Source organism: Taurulus bubalis, assembly GCF_910589615.1.
Source record: "Taurulus bubalis genome assembly, chromosome: 2".
Lineage (NCBI taxonomy): Eukaryota > Metazoa > Chordata > Actinopteri > Perciformes > Cottidae > Taurulus > Taurulus bubalis.
This window is the reverse complement of record NC_136590.1, coordinates 1,369,408-1,384,446: the sequence shown is the minus strand read 5'-3', so window position 1 is coordinate 1,384,446 and position 15,039 is coordinate 1,369,408. Positions and strand designations below refer to the sequence as shown.

The window sequence follows — 15,039 nt, the reverse complement described above, 5'->3', positions numbered from 1 at the left end:
AAGTCAGAGGATTAATAAAGTTATGACGATGAACCGCATTTCATCACAATGCAGCAAAAGCTGAGGAGCTTCAGACCAGCAGCCCAACATGGACACATTCACACCATGGACACATTGCTAGAGAGCAGAGTACCTGAACAGGTAGAGAACAGAAGTCACTTTGAGTTTTCAGGACACCAGCAGCAGACTCTTGGTGAAAGTCCTGTTTTGGTCGCCCACCCTGATTCCCTCTCTTTCTCCCTCTCCTCCATCTGACAGCTCACAGTGAACAGGTTTGTATTCGAGCTCCAGAGCTGATTTATGTCGCTATTCTACTCTCAGTGAATAAGAACCTGGTTCCCCAACATGGTTTATAGTCTCAGCCTGAGGCACTAACGACCCCTCATACATAGAGACCACCGCACTACAGCAAACACAGTGTCTCTCTCTCTCTCTCTCTCTCTCTCTCTCTCTCTCTCCCCCCCTCTCTCTCCATCTCTCTCTCTCTCTCAGTGTGTTTCATCCTCTCTCCTCGTTGGACGTTGGCTGATCTGGGATCACAGTTTTGTAATCGTTATTATTTCCGGATCAATAACGTGTTCAGGATGAAGCTTCTCTGCGGCGGATCGATGGAGTTCCTCCTGTTCCTCTTGTGTCTTCCAGGTGAGAACCTTTCCTCTTCAGATCATCTCACGGGGACAGATCCTCGCTGAGGAACTTCTTCATGGAGACTTTGATTTACCGATTATTTCCTTTTAGAGAACACGCTTGTTGTTCTGACTCAGATTTAAAGATTTAAAGTGGAACATGACCGTTAGTGATGAAGAGCATGATGAAGAGCCGTGTAACTGTGGTGAGCATTTCAGCTGTAAATAAAGAAACCATATAATAGTAATAATAATAATAACAATGATACAAATATTATTATAATTATTATTACATCACAATATCGGCTAATAAACCAATAATAATTGTTCTGCCACAGCAACAGAAGTTTAATTTTATAATTTATTTCCAATAAAGCTGCAACTAACTCATTTTCATAATCAATAAATCAGTCCATTTTTAATTGTATTGTGCTTTGATTCCTCTTTGGCTTCAAAGCAGGTCTACACACGTCTTGTTTGATCACGCAGAGGCTTTTAGTTTGTATTCATGCTCAGAGATTTTGTGAAAGTATTGTAACTATTAATTCATCTCAGCGTCTGTTTATGTTTTTCATTCTTTCTCTTGAACTCTGCAGTGATTCAGGTTCATTGAGTCTCTGACAGGAAGAGGTTTACAGACAAGATTCAAACTGGCATGCTTTTATTGTGAAGGAAAACATAAGGGATATTTTAATTAAGGGCTCTATGGAGCACTTTACATTAAAACGCTTTATTCCTCTTAAGACTCCTGTTTAAGTGATCTGAAGAAGCTGATTGTGGCTTTGACTTTTCAAGACACAAAACTCTGAGTAGTTTGAGTGTAAAGGCCAAAATAAAGTCTTTCAAAGGGGAGACGGCCATCTTCTTCTCACGGAACCAAACAGCGTTGATCCAAATGTCTGGAGAAGAGCCGGATAGTCTGTGAGGAAATATGGCATAAACATGAGTTTATGTCTCAATCTCTAGTTTCAAGTCTTCTTCAATACAGCATGATGTTCATTTAGTAAATTATGGTCATTTAGAGTCAAACAGACCATAAAGCAGGGGACGCTTTAGGGCGGGGCTACAAGGTGATTGACAGGGCGACGCCACAACGTTGTCCGGTCTGAGAGTTGTGTTTTCGCCCTACAACTTTAACCCTTTCACAGCGTGTTTTCACAACATCAAACATAATTGAAACATTTTGGTCGTCCAAAAACAAGATGCTGACGTCCAAAAGCAAGATGCTGACATCCAAAAACAAGATGGTGACGTCCAAAAACAAGATGGTGACATCCAAAAACAAGATGCTGACGTCCAAAAACAAGATGCTGACATCCAAAAACAAGATGCTGACATCCAAAAACAAGATGGTGACGTACAAAAACAAGATGGTGACGTCCAAAAACAAGATGCTGACATCCAAAAACAAGATGCTGACATCCAAAAACCAAAACGTCTAAAAACAAGATGCTGACATCCAAAAACAAGATGCTGACATCCAAAAACCAAAACGTCCAAAAACAAGATGCTGACATCCAAAAACCAAAACGTCCAAAAACAAGATGCTGACGTCCAAAAACCAAGACGTCCAAAAACAAGATGCTGACATCCAAATACAAGATGGCGACGTCCAAAAACAAGATGCTGACATCCAAAAACAAGATGGTGACGTCCAAAAACCAAAACGTCCAAAAACAAGATGCTGACGTCCAAAAACCAAGACGTCCAAAAACAAGATGCTGACATCCAAAAACAAGATGCTGACGTCCAAAAACAAGATGCTGACATCCAAAAACAAGATGCTGACGTCCAAAAACAAGATGCTGACGTCCAAAAACAAGATGCTGACATCCAAAAACAAGATGCTGACATCCAAAAACAAGATGCTGACGTCCAAAAACAAGATGGTGACGTCTAAAAACAAGATGCTGACATCCAAAAACAAGATGCTGACATCCAAAAACCAAAACGTCCAAAAACAAGATGCTGACATCCAAAAACCAAGACGTCCAAAAACAAGATGCTGACGTCCAAAAACCAAAACGTCCAAAAACAAGATGCTGACGTCCAAAAACCAAGACGTCCAAAAACAAGATGCTGACGTCCAAAAACCAAAACGTCCAAAAACAAGATGCTGACGTCCAAAAACCAAAACGTCCAAAAACAAGATGCTGACGTCCAAAAACCAAAACGTCCAAAAACAAGATGCTGACATCCAAAAACAAGATGCTGACGTCCAAAACCCAAGACGTCCAAAAACAAGATGCTGACATCCAAATACAAGATGGCGACGTCACTATTTCTGTTCACATCAACAAGTTCGACAACATGGAGGATCCTCGGCTGGTCGACAGCCACAGAGCCAGAACATAGACTCAACTCATGTTGATGATGTCTTCTCTTTAGAATGTAATTACATGTTGGTCCACCCATGTGACCTTTCTTCATATATTTGTAAATATTAGGACTGCAACAATTGATCTATTATAGTGACTTATAACAATAGTTCCAGCAGCTATAATAATATTAAAGTTTTTGGCTGCTCATTTGTCCTCCGTTCTATTATCGTTCTAATATTGTTCTAATATCATTTTGAAGAGCAGGGTCCAAACTGTAAATCCATTATGAGCAAATAAAACATTTTAAACTGAAAACGTTTTTTAAACGTGTTCCTGCTGGAAGAGAGGAAGCCAGTGAAATAGAGCGATATTCAAAATGATTCATCCAAAATCAATATGTTTGAAATGTTTTTATAGCAACGTAGACATCTCTGAATGTTATGGTCTGTGGTTGGTTTCTTGCCACAATGCACCCTGGGAATGTATGAATTCTAAGTTGTTGAGGAGATTCTTCTCATGTCCAACCAGCCTGTTAGAGTTATTATATTTATTTCCCTCCAAGCGACAAATAACTAAGGAAAAAAATAAAACCCCTCGTAAAATCACCAAAATAAATGATTAAACTAGCTCTCCTTCTATTTATGTGAAGGGGAAGCTGTAACACACACATGGTGAAATTGATGGTGAAAGAAGTGAAGATGATGATGATGATAATCGTAGTGAAGATGAACAAGTGCTGCATTGTGTGTGTGTGTGTGTGTGTGTGTGTGTGTGTGTGCCAGCTGGCGCTCTCAGAGCTGTTAGCTCTCACACTTTAAGCCCTTCGGGAGCCGATGGCGTCTCTCAAAGTGCTGAGTCATGAGCTCACCGGACCATGAAGACGTCCGAACGATGGACGGAGACAATAGGAGGCGGAGCTTTAATGTTGATTTACACTAAGACTTTGATGCTGAGAGGATCCCACTTGACGGAAAGTTAGTCTACAAAGAGCAGCACCCAAATCACACAAATGAAATGTTTAGCCTGATCATATTAGACTCATTTCCCCTTTCAAATCATAACTCAGTGTTCTAGGGATCCTTTAGGGCAGGGGTGTCAAACATACGGCCCGCGGGCCAGATCCGGCCCGCCAGGGGGTCCAGTCCGGCCCGGGGGATAATTGTTAAAATTGCAGAAAAAAGTAAGAAAGCTGAGCCGGGTCTCGAACCACTGACCACTGATTGAAAAACGGGCACGCTACGGCTGTGCGACCGGTGTACGGTCTCCGTTGTGCGTACGGTATGAATTGTTCACATCCCGTTATACCGGTCACCCTGTTTGGCAGCAACAACATTTAATGTTCACAGCTTGAAGCTGAAGGAGCAGCGGACCGAGCTCCTTAGGTCTCATGTTAACTCACTTGACTCAAGGTGTGCAAAAAATGACATCGCCAAAAGGCATGCTGGGTAAATGGCACCGCCCACACAGGAAGAGTTTTCTTGTGAAGGAAGAAGTCTTTTCCTGTGCAGCACAGTGGGCGGGCTTTACCCATCATGCCTTTTGGCGATGTCATGTCTTGCATACCCTGAGTCAACTTATATCCGTGAGACGTAAGCAGCTCAGACCGCTGTACACATATCTGTGACTGTAATCAGGAATTCCCCTGCGTCCTAAATCCCTCCAGGTTAGCACCCTATGTACCAATCAAAACAGCTGTGGCCAGTTGCGAGCGAGATGGCGGTGAGGTCCTTTTCGATGTCAATAAATTAATGTGTTTATTTGGAAAAAAATGCTGTGATATACCGTGAAACCGCCAGAATCTTACAAAATACCTTGATATGAATTTTTGGCCATACCGCCCAGCCCTAGGGCACGCTATACATTGACCCAGAGTCAGAATTCATTAGACCACTGACATTACTATAAATATTGCTCCACTGCAGGGAATCTGCAGAGGAGAGCTCAGGCAGGTAAACAGTGGGCTGATGTCTGAATTTTTGGTCTTTATGTTTCTAGTTTATTGTAAAAATACCTTAAAATACGGTTTATCATCCAAAAACCTTCACCAATGATTTAAACATAGAGAAATATTGTCATTATGTATGCGTTAATATGCTGTGATTTTACTGGTCCGGCCCACTTGAGATCAAATTGGGCAGCATGCGGCCCCTTCACTAACATGCTGTATGTTTGACACCCCTGCTTTAGGTGGTTTAGATATCCTTTCGGGGCTAGGTTATATGGGTCTTTTAGATGCATCTAGATCCATCTAAAAGATTTTAGGTCTTACAGTTGATCCAATGGTCCTTAAGGTGGTTCTAGAGGTCCTATAGGTGATCCAATGGGCACTATGGCTCTAAAAGGTACTTGGGTGGTTATATGAGTCCATTATCTAGTTATATGGGTCCTTTAGGTGTCTGGCAGGTTCAAGGTACGATGCAAGGAGCCGTACAGTTTTTGATTCAACTTATTTGGTTGTGTATTCTGTGCAATATGTTTAATTAGTCGTCCCTTTAGTACACGTTGCTTTGCTGGTCTGTCTCTTTTTTCTAATACTATGGAGGCCTTTATGATAATAAAACAATATGTTGCGAACCATATCATGTGTGCAGCGTGAACACCAAATAAGGGAATAAAACCAAAGGAAGTGGGAAGAAGGGTGTTCATCTCTTCATCAGAGATCCACATGTGGTCTGAACAGGAACACCAAAGCCTTCCCAACAGATACCAAGACCCTCACTGCTGGGTTCAGCTTTCATTCGTCACCAGTCTGTGTACACAATGTCAATTTGAATGGGCATCTGCTTCGTAGTTGTTAGGATATCCTTCCTGAGATTAAGGTGTTGGACACGGAGGCAAGAAGCCTGTTATCATTGCCTCCAGTCCTCCAGTCCTACAGTTCTCCAGTCCTCCAGTCCTTCAGTCCTCCAGTCCTCCAGTACTCCAGTACTCCAGTACTCTAGTCCTTCAGTCCTCCAGTTCTCCAGTACTATAGTCCTCCAGTCCTCCAGTAATCTAATCCTCCAGTCCTCCAGTCCTCCAGTACTCCAGTACTCTAGTCCTTCAGTCCTCCAGTTCTCCAGTACTATAGTCCTCCAGTCCTCCAGTAATCTAATCCTTCAGTCCTCCAGTTCTCCAGTCCTCTAGCCCTCTAATCCTCAAATCCTCCAGTCCAGTCCTCTAGTCATCTAATCCTCCAGTCCTCTAATCCTCCTGTCCTCTTGTCCAGTCCTCTAGTCATCTAATCCTCCAGTCGTCCCGTCTTCCAGCAAATATACACCCAAAACACTTTTATTTGAGTGAACAAGTTACATACAAATAGGATTTAAAGGCCTTTTTTGGAAGTGACTAATTGATGTGATTATAGAATCAGGACGTTTTGAGACGTGATGGAGGGACAAACCGTCACACGTGTGTTTAATCCGCCTCAAACCGGCAGACTGAGCCGAACAGAACCTGTTCTCATCGTGAGGTTTCTTATCAGATCCAGAGCTTCACTTCTCCATGTTAGTCCAGGTCGTTCCCTCTCCCTGCGCATAGCTGAGTCCCATATAACTGTCTTGGTATCTGAAGGCCGTTGAGTGGGCCGTGGTCTCATGTGCTTCCTTTTTTGTGCAAGTTATGTAGTGAAACCCTGCGAGTCTTCATGTCTATCGCTGGTGTTGAGTGTTCAGAGCAGAACAGAATACGCTCTGTGTGATAATTCTACGCATTTACTGAATCCAAGATAAATCTTCCGGGTCCAAGGTGTCAAAAGATAATGAAGGGATGAAGAAAGAAACTAAAAATACATATTCCAATTTGTGCTTTTTCTTTTGACTTGACGACCTCTAAAGATCTTTGAAATGAAACAACCCGAATATGAAAAAAAACACTTTTATGGAAGCTCATTCCCGGCAGTAAGAGAAAAAAACCAAGATGAACATTTAGCTGTGATAATGAAAATACCCCCATGGTCAGTCATAAGAAGTGAAACATGAATACTCGTGATGTCATTTTTGGATATTGATCTTAATGTTGAGAGACTCTTTCTACTGGTTTCCACTCTTCATTCATATTGTCTCCACAGCAGCAGAAACTCCTCATTGAGGTTTAAGGCGGATGATCTCTTAAGCCAATAATAAGGCTACAAATATCCCATCATGCAATGCTTTTGTCCCATTAGATTTTGTGATAAAAATCCTGTTTTGTTTTACATTCAGGCCGAGTATGGTGAACAAAAGCTTTTTATCAAGAACTAAGTATTTCCCCGTGACCTTCAGGAGGTTTACGTCGTTCCAGCTGATATGAGCTCCGAGTCCTTCAGAGTCCATAAACAGTTTACAGATGAAGTGTCGGCTGTCGAAGGGGCTTCACTGTATTTACTTATATGGTGGCAGGTTTGTCTGCTGCTATCAGCCGGCGGTGAGATGAGCCTCCAGCTTCATCTCATGTTAACGCTGGAGAACACTACGTATATTCAGATCATCATCCTTCATCAAAAGATTTTCTGTCATCTGTTTCCACTCTTAATGGATGCTGAAGTCAGCGGCAGCTTTAATCCTCACAGTTTGTATCGTTTGCCAAAGAAAACCCACTCGTGAACACGTCAAGTGTGTTTATGTCTCCTTACACTCTTTAAAGACTCCTCTACTCAATGTGTTCCTGGAAAAGACCCTGAACCCCAAATTGCTCCGTAGGCTGTGCCGATGTATGAATGTGCGTATTAATACATTTCTGTTTTCTACAACATGGAGGCCAAATGTCCCAACATGTCCCCAGAATGTCCCCAAATGTCCCCAAAAGTCCCAAAATGTCCCCAGAATGTCCTCTGGTGTTGTGAAAAGGTAGGGAAATGATTTTGTGATGATTTTGTGATTGGAAAACTAAAACAAACTAAAATATAATGCATATTGAAGTTAAACACCTTTTATTTTACCTCCTATTGTTTTACTTCGTGCTTTTATTGACGTGAGAGAGACATTTTAAAAGAGCAGTGTTGGACGTGGTTTCCCGCCTCCATCATCAGGAGTCTGAGGATTTAAAGGCATTATCAGGCTGCTGCTCTTCTACAGACGCTAACCAATGATGTGTCAACCCTGAGGCGATTAGCAGGTTAATTGAACTGGGAAATGTGGTTTCCGTGTGCATGTGTTATTATGGTATGTGTGTGTTCAGAGTGGTTCTGTGGGACGGACTTAGCTGCAGGAGATATGAGACGTTTCAGGATTAAAAGTGAAGAGAAAATGACTTTATACACACTGACAACCTCAGAGTAACAGGCAGAAGAATCTGCTTAACGTTGGAAATGTGAAAACTTCAAAGTTTGAACAGTCAAAACATGGCAGGGCATCATCTGTGTCCGATTTATCAAGTTACATTTAAACACAAGAAATTACTTTCCTAAAAAGATAAAATTATTCATTTAAACCAGTGGTTCTCAACCTTAACCTGCTTTGCACTCAATATATTTTAAAGACAATAACAATAACGTTCAACCTGTGCAAAACAAAACAAAATTAAAGCTGCTAGCAGCTGTGAGCGGGTCCTCGCTCCGGCATGTTTGGGACGCCGGCTCGCCCGGCCGAGAGCGTCTGCCCGCCGGTCGGACGATCTTTTACCCTCGTGGAGTGCATAACGCGGGAAATTGTGCTTTGCAAACACTTCACCGGTTCCCGCATCCACCGTGTGGGAATAGAATGTGCGTATTAATACGCTGGACAACGTTCGTCACGTCTCTCTATGTGCAGCTTAGACCACGTTGTGCAAATGTCATGTCAATCCGATGTCCAGAAGTCCAGTGGAGTTACATGAGCTCTTTAATGAGGAAACATGTGACATGCGTATTGAGTTGCATGAGTTTTTGAGCATTCCAAGCTACTAAACAAGGAGTAATGCATCGTAGTATAAAACAGGTCATTTTCTTTTGCCAGTAGGTGGCGCAAAACAAGTGAACATACACATGTTTCATGTTTCTCTATGTGAAGTGTAGACCAGGTCATGTAAATTGCATGTAAATTCGATGGTGTTTCGCTGATTTCGTTTCGCCAGTAGGTGGCGCAATGACAAAGTGATAATTTCTTCATGTACATGTGCTCCGGCCTGGACCAGCATCCTGCATGAGGAGTTTTGGGCAGATTGTAGAAACGCAAATAAAGGCGAAAAATAACAAAAATACCCCAAAAAGCCCAAATTGGCCGAATTACTGTAGCGCTCCCTAGTGTTTAAATCAAACGACTGATTTAGTGCAAGTTAGGAGATGCAATGTGCACATATACACCACTTAGTCCAAATAGTTTTAATGTTATGAGTGTTTAAAAACAAGACACGCCTCTAAGAGGTTAATTGATCGACATCTCCTAAACGCAATGAGATATAAAAAAGTTCCAATCATGATGCACACCAAGTTTGTTTTGAATTGGATCAAGCATTTTGGAGAACGTTGCAATAATGTGTTTTTCACTAAATTCAAAATGGCGAAAAAATTTCAGAGGCAGACTTAACGGGTCTGAAAGGCTTTTTTGTAGAGCAGGTGTAGATGGACATGTGTGAATTTTTTCAAGTCAATCGGACATTCTGGGTGAGGTGCGTCGCCGGTCCAACTTCTAGGGGGGCGCTAGAGAGCCATTTTTTAAAACCTTTTTTTACGCCTATATCAGATGGCTATTTTAACCAGGCCTGACAAGCGTGCCAAATTTAGTGAGTTTTCGAGTATGGCAAATATTCCCAAACGGCGCCCAATGTACAAAAATAAGGATCCTGAAAAATAATAAGAAGAATCCTTGCAATTACAATATGGTCCTCTCGGACTGACTACGTCAGTCGCTCGGACTCTAATGAGTGCAGATGTGTGAGCATCACGTTGTATCAGTATTAGTGGCTGCAATGAGCGCTGCCTTCTTCTACAAATATTATTCAATATTAGCCACTCTCAATTCATGCTCAATGTTGAGCTGAGATCTGTATTCTGTTTCGAGAGATGCAACAGCAGAAAAGCCGACCGCACGGAGATCGGCTTTTGACAAAACGCCAAGATTCGACGAGTCGCGCAAGCGTAGCCTGTTAGCGGCGTAACGCAAACATTTCCATGAAAGAACAGGCATTTCTCCATTTATTTATTAATGACGTTTTATGTCCGTGCACTTTGTGCTTTTGTACCATGTGATGTTTAGTCCTGAAACCACAAGGTAGCCGGTTCCATCCCTGGTCTCCCCATAGTTTCATGTCGTCACCTTCCTAAAATAATGGTCTAAGTCATTTTTTGCCAAAAATGATTTTCTTGCCTAAATCATCTCCTCATGATACTGGCCACCTCTGGTAAAATCTCCTCCATCCTCAGTTGAACAGATCATGTGATTCTACTTCCATAGTATAACGGCCAGTCAAGAGTGTGACAACAAGACAAAAGACAATGTGACTTAGGCAAATTTACAAGCTTTTTAATATGGCATGTTGAAGCTAGCATTTAAGCTAGCAACTTAGTTAGCATTTTTGCTAGCATTTTTGTCAATGAAAATCTCACTGGAACATAATATTAGTAATCATAACATAATTTGACCGTTATTACAGTATGGCCGTTGTCCAGAGTCTAGAGGTAGCTTGTGCACCTCTATTACATTGGTATTATTTTTTTGTATTTTCTGAAAAACCAGAAAAAATGACTTGGGCCATTATTTTAGGAAGGTGACGATGTTGAAGTGTCCTTGAGCAAGACACTGAAGCCCCAGTTGCTCCCCGGGTGCTTCACAGCAGCTCACTGCTCCTTAACTACTAAGGATGGGTTCAAATGCAGAGAATAATTTCCCGACTGTGGGATTAATAAAGGATTGTAAAAAATTTAAAGAAATGATAATCCTCCACGCCCCACCTGTAATAGCTGCCCCCACAGTTTGAGAACCACTGATTTAAAGAGTAACATGATTTACCAACAGTACCCAACAAAAAGCAATCAGTTAAATTTGTTTTATAATCATGAATTAAAAAAGTGGGAAGATTTTCCACATTGAGACGAAAGCAGACTGACGAGTGGAAGAAGATAGAAAACACACCGTTTCAACCCTGATGTAGCTTTTAGCTTATGTCACCACTAGTGGAGCTACACATGTAGTCTGAACTCTAAAAGGTGGATCCTCTGGGGAGCAGGAATGGGACCATAAATTCACCACCACCGTCCAGCCGCCTGGTTAATGAAGATGCTCCTCCCTCGTTCGTGCCCCAGGTTGCCTCGCCGCTCACGGCCGCTACGCTCAGAAGCTGATGAAGGACTTGTTCTCCAACTACACCAACGCTCTGCGGCCGGTGGAGGACACCGACCACATCATCAACGTCACGCTGCAGATCACGCTCTCCCAGATCATCGACATGGTGATCGCACCCTCGCCGCCCTCCAGATGTTCCGTGTTGTGCGTGTTCGTGCCCGTGCTTATGTGGGTGTGTCCTTTTTCCCAGGATGAGCGGAATCAGATCCTGACCACCTACCTGTGGATCCGCCAGGTGTGGATGGACGCCTACCTCACCTGGAAGAAGGAGGACTACGACGGCCTCGACACCATCCGCATTCCCAGCAGCTACGTCTGGAGACCGGACATCGTCCTGTACAACAGGTAGGTGTGGCCTCCTGCAGGCCGACGCACTCGGCTGCTTCCTTTCTGTCGGCCTCCACACGACTTCCTGCACTTCCTCCCCCGCAGCGCCGACGACGAGTTCTCCAGCTCCATGGAGACCAACGTGGTTCTCCGTAACGACGGCCAGGTCATGTGGGACCAGCCGGCCATCACCAAAAGCTCCTGCTCCGTGGATGTAGCCTTCTTCCCCTTTGATTTGCAGCAGTGTCACCTCACCTTTGGATCCTGGACTCACAACGGCAACCAGATGGACCTGTTCAACGCCTTGGACAGCGCCGACCTGGCCGACTTTGTGCCCAATGTGGAGTGGGAGGTGAGTGGGAACCGAGTTCATGTGCTCAGAGCGAGACCTCCTGGATGTGAATCTAATTATGTTTCTCTCCAGGTTCTGGGCATGCCGGCGAAGAAGAACGTCATCCTGTATGGTTGCTGTTCAGATCCGTACCCAGACATCACCTTCAGCCTCCATCTAAAGAGGCGGGCCTCCTTCTACATCTTCAACCTCCTCATCCCCTGCATGATGATCTCCTTTCTGGCTCCGCTGGGCTTCTACCTGCCGGCGGACTCTGGGGAAAAGGTTTCTCTCGGTGTCACCGTGCTGCTGGCCCTCACTGTGTTCCAGTTGCTGGTGGCTGAGAGCATGCCACCATCGGAGAGCGTCCCACTGATCGGTGAGAAAACTCTGATTTCTAAGTTTTAAGCTCTTTGGAGGTGCAACATTTTTCACTTAGATGCTTCGGTTGCGTCCAGTTGCTATAATGTAAAAACACCGTCACCAGGCAGAGTAGTTGCTCAGGATGAAGCTCAACGGGAGGGCGGACCTGCCGGTCTATCTGGTATCATGGGTTTAAATCTCATTTCTGATTTATCCTCCATTGTTGGTGTCACTGTTCAGCGACAATTCAATCAGAATGGGACAGTTGGTCTTTGTGGTATTTGTCCCGCCTCTTCTCTACTGTGATTGGACGACTCGGTAAAAAGTGACGAGGGCAGCGTTTTATCCAACGCTTTTTTATCCCAAAAATGCCAACGCTTGCCAAAATCACCAGACACAGGAACAGCTTCTTTCCACTGGCCGTCACTCTGATGAACAGTTAATCAGACTCTTCCATCTGCACTATCTGCACTTTTTGACTACTGTCTTTAATGTATTTTTTAATCTTTTTTATATTTATCTTGTTTATTGTATATTGTGTGAGTATAAGTACGAAGAGCAAAGTGAAACCGGAGTCAAATTCCAGGTGCAAACTTACATGGCGATTAAAGCTGATTCTGATTCTGAAATGTGCACCATAGTGTAGATATGCAGTGCTCTCAGTACAATGATGACTTTTAAATGCATGGGCCTCTGGAGAAAACCCTTTGGTGAACACTGCCCTCTCGAGTCGTTCATTTGTTAAGAAAATATCAAGAAATATATTTTCAACGTCAAGCCGCTGCTTGTCATGGTGCTTGTTATACATGTTAGCGACATTATTCAATCGAGTTACTGTTCGTGGATTTTGAACTCTAAATGATTGTCATTTTTTCTCAACAGGAAAGTACTACATTGCCACCATGACGATGGTGACAGCATCAACAGCGCTCACCATCTTCATCATGAACATCCACCACTGCGGCCCCGAGGCCCGGCCCGTCCCCCGGTGGGCCGAGCGCTTCATCCTCAACTACCTCGCCCGCATCTGCTTCGTCTACGAGGTCGGTGAGAACTGCCTCGGCCGGAAGAAGTCCAGGAAGCAGCCTCTGGCGCCGGAGGAGCCGGACGCCCCGCCGGCCACCGGACGCAACGACACCAAGGGAACCAACTGGGACGTCAATGGGCAAGTGTGGGCGGGGAGGGTGGAGGACGAGGTGGAGGAGGAGGGCGACGGGGCGCCTCTGAAGCCGGGCCGGGATTTGACCACCCAGACGGAATGGAAAGAGGATCTGTTCGTGACCGTCGACCACTCGGAGGAGGAAGGAGCTGCTGGAGGGCGCGAGGGGGAGCGAGAGGAGGCGGACAACGGAGGAGGAGAGCGTGTCGAGGAAAGGAAAGGCGTAGGAGGTGAGCGGGGAGGCGGAGCCAGAGGCGGCCGGAGGGAGATCCTGGTGAAGACCCTGTGCGTCTGCCAGCACCAGGGACTGCGCAGGAACGTTGAGTACATCGCCAACTCGTACCAGGACCAGCGGGCCGCGCAGCTGCGCATCGGGGAGTGGAGGAAGGTCGCCAAGGTCATGGATCGCTTCTTCATGTGGCTCTTCTTCATCATGGTCTTCTTCATGAGCATCCTCATCCTGGGAAAAGCCATCTGATGGAGATCCGGCTTTCGAAGAGGGGTCTCGGTATGCGAGTCGGTACGCCGATAAAATAATTTGATATTTGATTTAAACAAGTGAACAATGTTGGTTTAGATGGTCATGAAGTTCACATGGTTTATAGTTCAAGGTTTAATTTACCATCCTGCTGTACATTTTAACATTTCAACTTTCAAATAATGATTTCCACCAGAAAACACAGATGTGGGTTTGAGAGACGGCTTTGATACCTTTGTGACGGTAAAGAAGTCGACAAATGGATCTTCTTTCTTTGGTTGACTGAACACACAGATCGTTGTCGGTTGACCAATCAGAAAACACTTCAGAACCCAGAAATAACTTCTTAAGTCATTTGTTCCTAGAAAGGTTTGGATTTGCCAATAGTCATGTCAAAAGCATCGGTGTACAACCGGAACAACGCACCTCAAAACAACACTAAAGAAATGTTGCGCAAGATGGCCAATGAAAGCCAATGGAATGTTGTGACATTAACATTCAACGTGTGTTGATTGGGTCTCGACCTCAACCCGACACTCTGAGTGGCTTAAGCAAGAAAACATTCCACTTTAAATGTTGCCAGAGGTAAATTAAATGATTCTGTTTTTTCCTCACAACGGATGAAAATCAAAAATAAGAAAATCATTCAAAACTCAAACTAGTTGTGTGCGATCCTCTTTATCACTCATATAACCTATACCTCCATGATATCTCCTGATAATACTCAGCTAGATGTTTGGCTACTGAGTTCTCAACATTATCAAACTATTATTTGATCGTGTCGTCAGTTATAAGTGAACTAAGGAACAGTGACTACCGACACTCAAACTGAAACACTCGGGTAAGGAACAGCATCATTGGAGGAGAAACAAGTACGTAAACTAAGTAAAGCTTAAACCAAGCAACTAATAATAATAATAATTAAATAATAAATAACTAATAATAATTATGGAGAACTAACCCAAACACACTGAAACCGGCTCCTGGTGAAAAGCAGACTAAAGTAAATCTATTGTGAATGTTGTGCGGGTTCAAAGGGGCTTCACCGAACATTCTGATCAATTCCTCTTTTTCTGAGGAATTCTTAAATGAACTACGAAGGAAAAGGAGAAGTTTTATCTCGACACATAATCCTCTTTGTTCAGATAAATTATCTCAGACGGATCTCCAGTGAGAACCTCGAGCTGTTTGAAGGAAAACTTTATTTTGAACATTAAC

General features: G+C 43.7%; 1 protein-coding gene across 1 annotated transcript; it reads left to right on the top strand.

Annotated features, from left to right (window-relative positions):
* Positions 1–584: 584 nt before the first annotated feature.
* Positions 585–13,821, top strand: LOC306754141 (neuronal acetylcholine receptor subunit alpha-10; the record flags this gene model as incomplete). The annotated part of the gene is made up of 6 exons (XM_079238057.1): positions 585–642; positions 11,124–11,269; positions 11,354–11,508; positions 11,596–11,842; positions 11,915–12,200; positions 13,067–13,821. 6 exons carry the CDS (start codon positions 585–587, stop codon positions 13,819–13,821), a joined length of 1,647 nt encoding a protein of 548 aa, XP_079094183.1.
* Between the last annotated feature and the right edge of the window lie 1,218 nt (positions 13,822–15,039).